At 42.3% G+C, this 14,292-nt stretch overlaps 2 protein-coding genes across 9 annotated transcripts in view; both read right to left on the bottom strand.

The window, feature by feature from the left end:
* Positions 1 to 400: 400 nt before the first annotated feature.
* On the bottom strand, positions 401 to 5,918 carry c2h19orf44 (chromosome 2 C19orf44 homolog). 2 transcript variants are annotated; one of them, XM_058654000.1, is made up of 10 exons: positions 5,501 to 5,918; positions 4,432 to 4,587; positions 4,180 to 4,328; positions 3,559 to 4,030; positions 2,974 to 3,319; positions 2,699 to 2,778; positions 1,574 to 2,033; positions 1,389 to 1,478; positions 831 to 997; positions 401 to 743 (listed from the first exon to the last, which is right to left on the bottom strand). In XM_058654000.1, exons 1-10 carry the CDS (start codon positions 5,624 to 5,626, stop codon positions 657 to 659), a joined length of 2,133 nt encoding a protein of 710 aa, XP_058509983.1. In that variant the 5' UTR covers positions 5,627 to 5,918; the 3' UTR covers positions 401 to 656. The 2 variants fall into 2 exon arrangements, with proteins under 2 accessions (XP_058509983.1, XP_058509990.1); XM_058654007.1 differs by having other exon boundaries at positions 2,983 to 3,319.
* Positions 5,919 to 7,514: 1,596 nt separating this feature from the next.
* Positions 7,515 to 14,292, bottom strand: part of runx1 (RUNX family transcription factor 1) — a 55,676-nt gene continuing 48,898 nt past the window's right edge. For 5 of the 7 annotated variants that reach the window (XM_058623268.1, XM_058623271.1, XM_058623269.1 and 2 more), the window contains 3 exons: positions 13,605 to 13,808; positions 10,313 to 10,459; positions 7,515 to 10,003 (listed from right to left, as the gene is read on the bottom strand). In XM_058623268.1, coding sequence (XP_058479251.1) covers positions 9,459 to 10,003; positions 10,313 to 10,459; positions 13,605 to 13,808 — 896 coding nt within the window. In that variant the 3' untranslated portion in view covers positions 7,515 to 9,458. The remainder of the gene's footprint in view (positions 10,004 to 10,312; positions 10,460 to 13,604; positions 13,809 to 14,292) is intronic. The other 2 variants (XM_058623273.1, XM_058623275.1) reach the window with 1 other exon arrangement.

The following is a 14,292-nucleotide window of genomic DNA, read 5'->3' as shown; positions in this document are numbered from 1 at the left end:
CCCAACGATAACATTTTTAAACGCTGAAATGTCATTTGTAGGCTGTATGGAGGCATTGAACTTTACCAAACACAGATAAGTAAGCCAGGCTTAGCAGTATTAATAATGTTTTTGAAAATATGATTAAAAATATAATCTGTTGGAAAAGGCTGTGTAACAGCGAGATAAATATTCTCATAAGGATTTTAATAGGTGAGTTTTTTTAGGTCCATTGTTTAACAATTAATGACATCTAAAGGTGAGACTGCAGATTGTCACAAATAATTACCATGATTAGTTTAGTTAGTAGTTAGATTGTAAAACAGCCTCATTCAGATAAACAGTAACTTGTACCAACCTGGGAAAGTGTCAGAGGAAGTCATAACCACTTCCATTAATTAAGAATTAACTGCAATAAAAATATCCTTGAATAAATTGATTTATTTATTTATAAAAATACAAAAGAACTCATTATTTTCATGAGCAAAAATAACTTGAATCCATTAATATATACTTCAAGAACACACCAACATAACAGTGATGCTGTGTAAATCCAGTTCATTCACACATTCTAGCGTCACATGAATCAAGTATTAGTTCAGCTCTTCACTGCTCTGACTGATTTCTTCCTCTGCACACAGATGGATCGGTAATTCAGTTTCACTCTGCATCAGCATTCATGTGCAATTTCTCCTCATTTCCTGCTGCACCTTCTCTAAAGCTTCCTCCATCGTGAGCTTTGGAGATCTGTGCTTTCGAATGCGCTGTGGAAATAATGAAGGAACACAGGTGTTTAGAAATGTGTCACATCTCTGCACATTAGATATTGAGCTCGGAGTGGTAGGCTTTACCTCCTTGGTGTCTTCCAGCGTTGTGTACCTGTAGTTTGGTGGCTCCAGACTCTGCACTAGGCTGGAGTGAATGCGTTGGCTGCTCTCGATGAAGCGTCTCGTCATGGCGAGCTGCTGTTTCAGCATCTCATTGAGTGCAAACACAGCTGGACTGAAGGTGCTGAGAGCTGAGGAAGGCGACACACGTCACACACATGAGAAAAAGTGTTTCACAACTGCAACAACATGTCTTTATCTTATCTGGACTGGTTTAAAGGGAACTGCTGTGGCCTGCCTGCAACTATGCCGCCAGTAAAATAAAAACTTATTTGATAAACACATGTTAGTAGAAGTCACATGGTGGTACAGTGTCTAGTATTGTTACTTTACAGCAAGAATGCTGCTAGATACGGTGCGACTGTTCTCCACGTGCGTGTGTGTGTGTGTTAAGCATTTTTTACTGCGGTACATTCGCCAAATGTCCTAATTTCACACAGAATAAACACAAAGTATCCAGGGACCAAAGTCGCATGAGAAATATAACACAAAGTAATCACTTTGCATTCACCTGGCTCTTACCTTCCACTCTTTCTGCACTGAGAGTATAAGAAGCCAGTGGTGTGTAAGTCATGAAGGTCGGGGCTGACGGAGGATTAAATGTAGCCGTTCCTGCAAACAGAGATTGGAAACAGACAATTTTTGTTGTTGTTGTTGCAGGTTAAGTCAAACTTTGTGAATTTAAATATAATGTCGAGCAGACTGACCAGTTGACCATGAGTACGCCACAGTGTCAGGCTGTGTTTGCACTGCTACATCTTTAACATTCTTTCTCTCTGAAGAAGCTGATCTCCTCTGGTGATGTGGCGTGCGTCTGCTGTGTGACACAGATATGGAGCTTCTGCTGCTGCTGCTGCTGTACGACTCCGACGTCCGACTGCAGCCTGAGGTCTGTGAATCTGTGTCTGAGAAACGGCTGGAGTAATCATTTTTCATCCTCTCGCTGGACGCGTCTGAACTCCAAGCCTCCTTCCTGACCTCAGACACCACATCTGTCTCTTCTCCTTGCAAGTCCTCTGCAACATCTCTGGCGCTGTCATCCATCTCTGTCCTGATCTCACTCTCAAAGTCACTTTGATAATCTAGCACTTCCTCCTCGTACACCCTCTCCTTCTCCTCCACCCTCAGTCTCGGGAGCTGATGATCTCTCTGATCATCTCTGATGATCTAAAGCAGGAAAATCCAGCACAAACATGAGTCTTTTCATAGTACTTATGAACTGATTTATCTGCTGAACATGTCATCTGCTTGTTGACTGTCATCTGGAAATTTGCTGAGTTTTTCTGGGCTATGTATACTGGATTTTTCATCTATTGAAATTACATATAAAGTAATTTCTGAGTCATTTTTAATGATTATTTGAATAATCATTGCAGCCTTAACAACTACAGCTGTAAAAAGTAATCAATTGATTAAAGAATACTGAATATTAAACTAATTTGCAACTATTTTGATAATAGATGAATTGGTTTCAATGTTTTATTATAAAATTCTGTTAGTTCTGACAAAAAAACAAAACATTGGAGGACATCATTATCACTTTGAGATTTGAGAAATACCAATCAACATTCATCACTATTTTCTGACATTTTGCATGTTCTCCCTGTGTGTGCCAAAACATGCAATAATGGGGATTAGGTAAATTGGACACTCTTAATTGACCATAGGTGTGATTGTGAGAGTGAATGGTTGTTTGTCTCTATATGTGGCCTTGCGATGGACCACGGTGTACCCCACCTATCGCCCTATGTCACCCCTGCGACCCTCATGTGTAGGATAAAGCGGTAAAAAAAGGATGGATGGATGTTGTAATTAATTTCTGTGTTTCACACCTCCTTTCTTGGCATTTCATCCGTGATTTCAAAGGCAGCGGGGACAAGATCATCTACTGTCATCACGTTCATCTTGAAATCTGCAACAGCACAAGGTCACAAACAGAATTTTGGAAGAAATAAACAGAGGTTGGTTATTGGATCACTCCTGAACCATCTTTAAGATTCAAACACAGAAACAAAAGCAGCATGCTACTTCACGGCATGTACATTTTGACATCAACCAACCATAAAATATACATAAAATACTGGTATAAAAAGGTACAGGAACACACTTCTCTCACTTTCAGAGGCAACTGAGCTCATGTCGCTGTCAGGATCTTCAGAGCGACGCCCTGCAGGGAAGAGCTCCTCCAGAGAGAGCACATCCTTGTGGCCAGACATAGAGGAGAAGGAGCGCTGGAATGACGGGGGAGATTTATGTCTCCTTTTCGGAGAGGGGGAGACGTGAGGAGGAGAAGGGGACAGAGAGAGAGCAGAGGGGCTGAACTGGGCCCGAACATGGCCAGTGAATCGAAAAGGAGAACTATGGGAGGAGGGGGAGGCAGGGGAGCGAGGCGGTGCTCGGTCAGAAGGGGGAGAAGGACAAACAGCAGCTGGAGGCGATCTGGACTTGTTTTCCTGTAAGAAAGGAGAGCATAGTGTTGGTGCATGATGGGAAATGCAGTGGTTACATTTGAAGCAATCAGCACTAAATGAAGGTAGAGTACCAACAATCTTTCAGTGTTTTGTTGGGTATCACAATAAAATTGAGATTTTCAATTGTTTTAATCTGCGAGAACAATTATATTGTGCCATTTTCAAAATCTTTGGCTGTAAATGTAGTAACTGAAAACTGAGCATAAACAGATGAAAGAAACCTTGTTTGCTGTTCTCACGGAGAGCGCACTCTGTGGTCCAAACAAGCTTTTGTCTGTTGAATCCACAGAGTCTCCAAGCAGTTTCTTCATGTCCTCTTCATCACTCTCCAGACTCACACCATGCACTACTCTCAATGACTTCTTCTCCAAACCAACCGAAGAGAGTGCAGCACCAGCAGCTCTGGACCTAAACCCAACACCAGGACCTGAGCCTGTGGGAGTCCCAGAGGGAGCAGCGTTTGTGTTGTCAGCAGCCACAGCAGCCTTGGTCTTGAGGAAACGTTTCCCCTTCAGACTCTGTTCACTGCTGGACTGTGATGACACCGGCCTTCTCTCTGGTTCTGGAGATGGTGACGGAATTCCCGGTGTGACCGGTTCCTGGTTCTGCTTAAATCTGCGGAAGCGGCTTTCAATTTGAGCCAGTCTACTAATCACAGCAGTCTGGGAACTATGCTGGGATGATGACACATACCTGACAAGATAAAATGAGAGGGATGCATTAAAGGTTCCAGTTTTTTGAAGTGTGTTTTTTTGAGGTACAGCATGTCAAATTAAACAACATAATCTATTTACACTATTTTGCTCATTATTATTTCTGCCTCTTTTTATATCTAACTATACCTTGGCTCAGACATTGGCTGTGTTTGGCTCGTCCTCACAGGCGACTGGCTGTTGCTGGTTGAAGGTGGGGGAACCTTTTTCAAGAACCTGCTCCCTCCTCCTTGTCCTACCTCTACTCCTACTTCCAGAGAGCTTTGAGGTCTGAGGGCCTGACGGGAGAACACAAGACAGACTCAGACACCTTCACGTAAAAATTGTGGTCATTCCTCAGCAATACATCATAAAATAAATACCATATCTGAAGCTGTTTACCTTGGTGGGAACCCCGTCATGTACCTGAATCTTTTCAGGAACAAGAGTGTCAGCTCCATTCTCTGCGGAAGAAGAGCTGACTGATGACAAATCTGAGAGTAAGGTGTGGGGATTCGGAGGAGCATATGTGGTCTTCATGAACTTGTCCACAGCACCCTAAAGGAAGGAATCAGAAGTGACATTCAAAGTGTCTGCTTTTAAAGAAGGCCTGTGAGCAGTGGAGTGGAAAATGATCACATCCACATAAGTTTCGATGTACATAGTGTGATGCTTTAGTGCAGGGGTGTCAAACTCATTTTTGTTCAGGGGCCACATACAGCACAACTTGATCTCATGGGGGCCGGACCAGTAAAAATAGTAAAATAATAGCATAATAACCTATGAACAACAAGAACTCCTTTGTTTTTTCTCCTTTGTTTTACATTTAATGAAGGATAATTTTACAAAACATGAAATTTCTTGAGAAATATAAATGCAATTTCAACAATATCATGCCTAAATTTACTATTTACACAGCACAATGGATCTATACAGGCACAAACATTTAGTCACGGGTATCTGGAGCATTTGACATTACGTTTAGATTAGTGTGAAATTTTAACAAATTCATCCTGTGGGCCGGATTGGACCCTCTGGCGGGCCGGTTCTGGCCCCCGGGCCGTATGTTTGACACCCCTGCTTTAGTGCAAATAAACCACACATTAAAGACATGTTTGTTTGGTTGTATGAGGTACTGATATATCTGACTGTAGCAGCCACCTCATTAGCTGATTGGCTATTTGAGTGCTTATTCTATTCCAAGTTTGTATTTGTCACTTCTAAATCAAAGACATGCAATATAATGTGACAGAGGAGAAAAGACAACACAACATATTCAAACCCACTCAAACTGATGGGTCCGTTATCAAACCGTTTTCATTGATTCATTGGTCCCTTTGCTGACTTTTTGCTCCTGTAACAACTGAAAAACTAACCTCTTATAGCCAGAAAAAAACATTTCGTGTGTGACGTCTACTGTGCACTAATTAAAACACTAAATACAAACTAAAACAATCCCGCTGAGACTCACTGCATGTTCCCGGGTTGTGTCTATGGACCTCGGTGAGGACTCAGAGGCTCCTGTGCTGCTCCTCTTTGCGGACAGCAGAGCCTCTGCTCGGACCAAGGCAGAACTTCGGCCGCCTCGTTTCCACATCTTCTTCCTAATTTCTGGTGCTTTTTTTGTTTGTTTTTATCTCAACCTCATTGTCCTCACGATGTTTTAACGGCAGCCTTCATTACAGGCAGCAGTGTTAGCTAGCTGGAGGCTAAAAACATGTTAGCTAGCTACGTATACACGGCGCCCTTTGACATGAAAGGCTCCGTTACACATTATCTCCAATGCCATGTGTGAATATTTAGATTTACAATGTAAATTGTACATTGAAACACTAGTTGTACCAACTTAGCGTCTACTCTAGCGTCCCTTGTTGCCACGGAAGCGCTTCCTCTTCTTCTACCCTTTAATGGCTTTTCATAAACAGCCTATAGGTGCATTACCGCCACCTACCGGACTGGAGAATAGAACAGAACAGCAGTTTCCTTATATTAAAGGGGTAGTAGGTTTTTTTTTAAGTGTGGCAGTATAACTTTATTAACACTAATGTCACTCTGCGAAGTCAAATCATATTACAGTGTAAACATCAAATGTTAGCAAACATTAACTAAACTAACTTCTTAAGTTCAATAAGAATGATTATTATTATTATTATTGTTATAATTATATGATACAATAGTAGTATCTTTATTAGAAAGAGTCAGAATGGGACATTTGTTTTTGATTGTATTTACTCAAATTACTACATATTACTTAAATATATATACATATAAATGTAAGCATTTACTTACTAGACCACTGATTTACAACACAGCTGTACACAAAGTCTTTGGTTGTATTATAAATAGGTAATCTCTAGTCCGACATGTCCCCCTCGTTCTTTGCCATCACCACCTCTGTCCCTCTGTCACAGTGATTAATAGGACATTATGTAAATTCTGAATCCCTGTTAATTTCCTCCACATTTGTCATTACTATGGGTCATCAATCACAGCTGAAGCTCAGCCAAGCGCCAAGTGACGGCCACTGTTAGGAAATCAATTCCCGCCTCTGTTTGTTGGCGAGAGTGAGAAAAGGAGGATTCTTTCTGAGCTTCAAAACAAAGAGAAGTTTGATCTGCAAATGACTTAGTAATAATAATGATGAAATATGTTTGACCCTTAAATGGACACAAAGAGAGTATAAATCCAGGATCAGGCTTCTAATACAACTTGTGTAAATCTAGGGGAATCTGTGTGGCAAATTTTTGCATTCTTGAAAAAGAAAAACTTTAGTTTGAAAGTCTTCAAAAAAAATCAAAGAATCAAATGTGTCTCTGTATGCAACACTGAGATGTAAGGACGCAGCTTGGCCAGTAGATGGCAGTGTTGTCTAACTCTGTTGCTGTGCTACGGGACATTTTCGGTCACCTTCCTTTTTCAAACAACCCAACAAGTGTCATGAGCAATTGTCTTCTCACGGAAAACTACATCTGAAATAGAGCTTGTGCACAGTTCTGTTCAGACAACCACATTAAAATGAGTCTGCAGTCCCTTAAAGGCAAATCCAGTGGTTACTAGAACTGATCTTTTCCAGCCTCATTTTGTCTGAGTCATACATGTAATTGTTTTTCCAGGCAACCAAGAACAACCCACGTGACATGGTCTTTTCAAGTCACAACAGTACATTTCAATTAAAATCATATTAAATTAAAAGTACTTACAGACAAACCTCAGCAGGCTGCCTCGTGTTTAGTCTCAAACCTCCCTCCCAAAATTAAAGGCATAGTTCATAATATTTAAATTGGTGTATGAGGTAGTTTCAGTGTATTGTATGTTTTTCTGTCTATGGACTCTAAGGTGGTGGTGTCTAACAGCAAGATCAACATATTCTTAAGATATTATATGGTTAATCAAATGCAGATTTTATGAGGCAATACCTTTACTTTTTTTTTACTATAGCTGCACAAATATGTGTGTGTTTGTGTGTGTAGTAACCACGACAACAGTTCTATTTTCCTCACAAGAATATTTATATAAATCACAAACAAATACGAACTGTCCATTGTTTTAAAATAAAAAAAGTCTGTGTGCATGAGCGTGTGAGAGAGAAAATGGAGAAAGAGAAAAAAGACAATGAGCAAAAGAGAAAGAAAGAGGAGAAGGGATGACGAAACAATGTTGAAAATGCAGTATCATTTACAGCCATGGCTATATACAGCACAAATTACTGTGAATCATCAGTCGCACACAAGCACGCACACACGCGCGCACACACTCACGCACACACAATGCTACCAAACATGGTATTGTGGGAATAAATTAACACATTGCAAAATTACTTACTGTAATGATTTCTCAGTGCAGTGAACTCATGAGTCATCGGTTTGGAAGCCAGAATCTTGACGTGTATCAGACTACGTGTCAGCACCTGACACAACTACATACAAATACAACCCCTTTAACCAAAGTGGAGCAGTTGAACAATTACCTGATTTACAGGTGATTGGAAAGACAAGCTTGTAACTTGAAAATGTAAAAAAAACAAACACCTTTACTAAAAAATAAGAATATTTAAAACACTAATAATGAAGTGTTTTGATGGGTTGTGGTTGTTTGGTTTTATTTTCAGAGGCCGTAATAACCACCTTAGTGGGAGAAGAGATCACATTTCATGATTTTACTCAAAAGGTTGGACTTTGACGGTGAAAATGGTTCTTGGAGCAAAGGCAAAAACAAACAGGTCACAATATTTTGGGATGAGCAGATCATCTTTTTACAACACCGACAACATTTATGAGGAAAAAGTCCCGTTTTGTGTACAAAGGAGGCTGGATTGGGATCAGTCCAGTGCCGCTGCATGCACTGTGTCAGTGTTAAACCGAAACACTCCCCCTGCTTCTCTCCATCCGTGTCCATCCACGTTTGGGTCGTCCATTTACTAGAAACTCTACTCACACACAGGGCAGTGTCTCTCACGACTCAGTCCGTCCTTCAGCGCCATCGTCCTGTGCACCTGTCAGTCATTCTGCTCGTTTTTTTTTCAGTGGCCAACATTGTTTGTCAGTAGCGTGTTTTACAGTTGGCTGCATTCGGCGCCTGGTCATGTGATGACATTTTTCCAAATAGTTCCTAAAACAGTAATCAGTGTTTGGTCAGCATTCAGCAGAATTCTAAAAAGTGTCACAACATTGACATCATTGGCCTGTTGCAATGATGGAGGATTCACATGTGCATGGCCAGGCTTTGGCCTCCACTTCACTGTTCACTGTTTATTATTTTTACAGCCTGAGGAGCAATGTGAGACACAAGAGTGTGGTTGTGGTCAAGAGATAACAAGAGAGTCTTTGGCTAGCTTTGCATATGAATGCAGATGAAATGAAAAATCAATCGATGATACATTTAGGTCAATTTGGTGCATGACTGAGAAGTCAGGAGGCTTAATGCCCTAACTTCTACTTTTATGTGCAGGAACTGTTTATAGAGCACAAAACCAATCTTTAAATCCTTTTTAATTGGGAGTATTTAATTGTATTTAATATTTTGGAATTCATAACCAAATCAAGACTTCAGATTATTTTAAGTATCAGAATGTCCCACACTGACACTGGGACACTAAAGTCACTCTCAGTCTGAATGTTGCTGTGTGTTCAGTCAATGCCATCACATGACCAGGTTTTAATCTCACAGATATATAGATAGATATATATACGAAGACACCGTAAATCTACCCCGGATAATAAGTCAATGCCGCCGCCATATTGATCCTAACAAGACCAGAACAGGGGAGTTGCATTTTTCTGGATAAAGAAACGTTAATCTGATTAGGTTTTGGTCTTTCCTGTATGACAGCAATGTTGACGTATGGCTGTAATGTGCCCGAGCAGCCCACATAAATATGTCTATGGTTGATATCCATTGTAACTCGAAGCGTCCGCGGCCATGCTGGCTGTTCAGTAAGGTCTCCACACGGCCTCAGCAGCGGCCATGTTCGTCGGGGAGCTACTGTGGCTGGACTCCACCTCGACACCCACTCCTTCATTCTGATTGGGCAAGGAGGGGTGCAGGAGGGCGGAGCCTGTTGAAGCGTTGGTGCACGGCGGCAGGATCCTGGGAGGGGAGCGCGAGTCACTGCTGCCTCCCCCTCCGGCCATCATGGAGAACTGGTACGATCCGGCAGCAGAGTAGTACAGGTGATATGGTGAGGAGGTGGACTGGAAAGGTCCATTCTGAGTCTGGTGCGGGGTGTTCGCAGGGTAGGGAGGAGGCAGGTAGGTGTGGTATCTCCCTCCCGGCGTGGTCGCCATGGCTGTTGCCATAGTGATGCCAAGGGCGCCGTTGGAGACAGGGTTGTGAGAGGGAGTGTAGGTGAAGGCAGCCGCTGTGGGGGGGTAGTGGACGCGAGGGTCCGGGAAGCGGGAGTCGGGCAATGAGGGGAGAGAGGAGAAGGATCGTTCCAAGGCCATTCTGGGGTCACCAAAGGCCGTGAGGTCAGGACCTGAGAGAGAGAGAAGAGGTCAAGGGTTAAAATACATGTTTTTACTCACATGGTTCACTGTATGTGGGGGTGTAAATGGAGAATTAGATGGGATCCACATCTAAGCCCTGTTGGACTCCATGCTGTTTGTTTATTTTCAGAGAGTACAACAATGGTGAAAAGAACAGGGATCTTTCCATTAGACTGACTGAGGTGAAACAGAAAGAGACGGCAGTAGTGTGTGTGTGTGTTTGTGTGTCAATGAAGAATTTGATGGGTCCCAAATCTGAACCCTGTGAGATACCACCTCTGTGTGTGTGTGTGTGTTACCTGTGAGACGTGAGGACAAGTCACTGAGAGAGGAGCGACCAGGCGATAGGGGGTTGGCTGTGTGGACGGTGGGCGTGGTTATTTGGCCAAGGTAGGGATACGATTGGTCGTAGGACCAAGACGGAGACGACTGCATCTGTCTTGAATCTGAGCGAGAGAAAAAGAGAGACACAACTTAATCAGCGACAACATTCAGAGCCTTTAAACAAGCGGCCATCTTGTTTCAGGAGGATGGCTGAATGATACTGCAGTTTCATTCATGACATAATAAATATCCTGACTTTTATTTGAAGCCTCTGATAGGCTGGATTCCACAATACACATGAAGGCTGCAAGGATTAATAAAAATAACTTTTTTTTTAATGAATATGTTCTGGTTTCTTTTCTCCTCTATGAAACGACAGTTGAATATCTTTGGTTCGAGGATGTCATCATTTTGAGGTTTGGGAAACACTCATTTGCAGAGGAAATATCTTGGATTTGGAAAACTTCAATTGCGTCATTTGTGGAGAGAAGGCCGCGTAAATAAAAGGCTGATTTACGCGAACGCGGTCTCGAAACATTAGCGTTTGATGGTGAAAGAAACAGAAGAAAGAGTGATGGAGGAGAGGAAGCAATTAACTTTGTGTGTGGGTGTGGATGGAAGAAGGGGGAGGTGTGTGTGTGTGTGTTCTTTTATTTAATCCAGCCTTTTCCCCACAGTCTAATAAATGGCACTGATCATCCACAGACTTGCAGACAGAAGTGTATGTATGTGTGTGTGTGTGTGTGTGTGTGTGTTTGTGTGTATGTATGTATGTGCAGATAGACGAGGAAGCAAATTGTACACAGCAGCTAAGACGCCAATGGAGACTTTTCAAGTCTTGCCAAGAGCACTGACGTGCGTGTCTGTGTGTGTTGTATGGAGGTTGTGGGTGGAGAAGGCCAGGCCTTGTGCCAAGCCCCCTCCTCTCCTGGCTCCTCTCCCCAGGCAGGGAGCACTAATGTGGGCCAGAAGTCATGCAGTCAATGGCTGGCTGTTTGGAAATAGAAGTGGAATATAGTAGTACAATAGTGTTGCATGGCTTAATATAATCACAAACATCTGTTTTATAATACACACACATATATATATATATATATACTGTACATATATAGATAGTTATACATGTATATATATATATATATATATATATATATATATATATATATATAAGATAGACTTTATAGGATTAGCTGCAGTACCTTCCCACAGGGTTGCACAAAACTTAATGTAGAATGTATAACCATGAAATAACCAGCATCGTGAGGGCACCATTAACTCCACATCTCTACCTTTTTATGAGGGTTGTGCATGTGAGGTGTTGCACTTCATGGTTAAAGAAAGGGAAATATATTAAAGTGTAAACGGCTAACGTTAGGCAAGCCAGCAGTGATTGTACAATCAGCACGAATAGTTGCATTATTTACAATAACGCGTAGGAAATCAATCAGACGTCGCGGTTGTTGTACATTTGCATTGCATTTGGTGTGTTTTCTTTCATCCAAGCACTTCCAGCCAGCTGACTCTCATTTCCTCCTTGATGCCGATCTTGCTTCCTCACTTACACACACACACACGCGAAGGCCCACATAAGAAAACACGCAGTTTCTAAGGGCTGCACACACACGCGCAAACCCCGCATCCCCTCAATGTCACCAGCACTAAAGGCCGAAAAGGGAACAGATACTATCTTCTTGTGCCATATAGAGTATCCACGACAACACACACACACACACACACACACCACAGCAGACCTCAGTAAAACCACAGGGAGGAACAAGTTTTGATGCAAGCTGAACGTATGTTCACACACTCGCATACACACAGTTTTTTGTTTTTATTTGTTAAAGGGATAGATCAGGAGGTCAGTGACGCCTGATGCCTTTTTTTGCTGAGAATTAGCCTGAGACACGGAGGCTCAACTAGGGCCAAACTAATCCACCCAGTTCAAAAATATTGACTGGTATCATCATACATGCCTTAGAAAGCAACAATAAATAATAGAATCTTTAATAATAATAATAACCCATGTGCTCGGCTGAAAGGAAGCACTACAGAGTGTGATCACACGCTTCTGCTGCTGCTGCAAATGTCTCACAATATTCGGCAGATATGGACGTCCAAACTGTGGTGAAATGTAATTGTCACTGTGTGTTTTGCTGTGAACCAGCTCATCCAGTGTGGCCCATGACTTAGTCCTTAAAATGAGGTCAGAGGTAAATCTCTCAGGGGGAGACAAAGACAGAAGTTCCTCATTTGAGGAGAACACAGCAAAATCCCTGCCTTTTAAAGTCATGATAGTGACTCAATCCACTGTTGTGCAACTTAACGTATACCTTAATCCTCATCAGCTCAGTAACCTGTCTTATGCAACTGGCTAAAGGAACGTCATTGAGAATTCTCACCATGTACAGTCATGCATAGACTACAGTGGCACATTTATGATATCGGCAGCAAAGGTGTGTCATAGTAAGTAGAGAACAACAGCATTACTAACATTTATTCACTTCCGTGACGTTCCGTGACTCTCCTGTCCACACGGTTGCCTCACTGGCTTGAGTTTGAGCTCATTGAGAAACTGCAGGAGAGTAGTTTCTCAATCTCAATCTAAGTGTCAACATGTTCAAACGTCCTTAAGCAAGACACCGAACCCAAACTGGCGTTTGTGTGAAAGCTGCTATGAAAATAGCTCCCTAGTACTGGTGTGGTTATTCTCTGAAGGATAATAAACCATTTTTTATAAAAATGTTACTCTCCTGTACCAAAATCCATGGAGAAAATGGGTGATTTTTAGCTCACATGGAAATTAAGCAGCTGGTCAACTGTTGCTTTGTTAATGAGTTTGTGTCACTAACGTAAATCTGAAAAGAGCACGTTTGAACTGACTGAGTCAGCAGTGGGTCAATAACTCCTGTGTGCTATGATGTAAAATCACTGATTTTCTCTATGGATTTTGGTTTGGGAGTGAGTGGTTTATAAAGTGACGCAACCTTTACCTGGAAAAAACGACAGGATAAAGCACAAACAAATGATCCTTTGATGAGATATTGTGGATTTACTGTAAGTAGGTGTCAGTTTTTGTCAGGTGAGCCTTTTCTGTTATTTTCTTCTGTCTCCGCCGACAGCCGTGTTTACGGTGAAAATTAGCCTCCATGTCTCAGACTGGTTCTCGGTACAGTCGTTCGGTACCATCTACAACCACACTTCAGAAAAAGACTTAGTCCGAAATGTAACCATTGTTTTTTTTGTTTGTTTTTTTTTGGCTCTTACCAGCAGTTATCTGAGAGTGTGTGGGACTGGAGAATGTGGCGGAGTTGAGTGCTGCAGATTGGCGGGCGTTGGCCGAGGTTTGATGGTGATGATGGTGAGGAGGTGTCACCCTCATCGAGCTCCGTCTCAGCTGCTCCAGCTCTGTTAGCCTCTCAGAGAACGCCAGAGAGCCCGGTTTGACCTCGTCCATCTTTTGACGATGACCTGGGACGAAATTGTCACGATCCCTTATGAATCTTTAAAGTTCTGCAACTTTCAACTCTCTCAGTACAGATCGTGTTTGTGTCAGACTGTGCAACACAAAGCAATGCAGAGATGTTTGTGGGCAGATTACCAGATTACCTCACGCTTGTAATCTGATTACATAATCCGGGGATTACGGTAACAGTTACAAGGCAAAACAGACTAAAAACAATGTCCAGACTGTGGCTGTGAATCTGGTGATGGGCGCCGCGCAGGCACACATGTGCATGAGTGTGTGTGTGGTGGTCTGTCATGCTGTCTGTGGTGTTGGCTGCACTTCAAAGCTCTGGGACTGAGCTCCAGTTACAGGCACTTCCTCCCAATGGGGGAAGTGTGCGCGAATGTGTATTTATACTGTGTGTGTGTGTGTGTGTGTGTGTGTGTGTGTGGGCGACGTAGAGACGAGTGATGGTTATTAACAGCTGAGCAGAACTGGCAGGAGTCT

Source organism: Solea solea, chromosome 2 (assembly GCF_958295425.1).
Source record: "Solea solea chromosome 2, fSolSol10.1, whole genome shotgun sequence".
Taxonomy (NCBI): domain Eukaryota; kingdom Metazoa; phylum Chordata; class Actinopteri; order Pleuronectiformes; family Soleidae; genus Solea; species Solea solea.
Note: the sequence above shows the minus strand (reverse complement) of the source record. Positions and strands in the feature narration are given on the sequence as shown.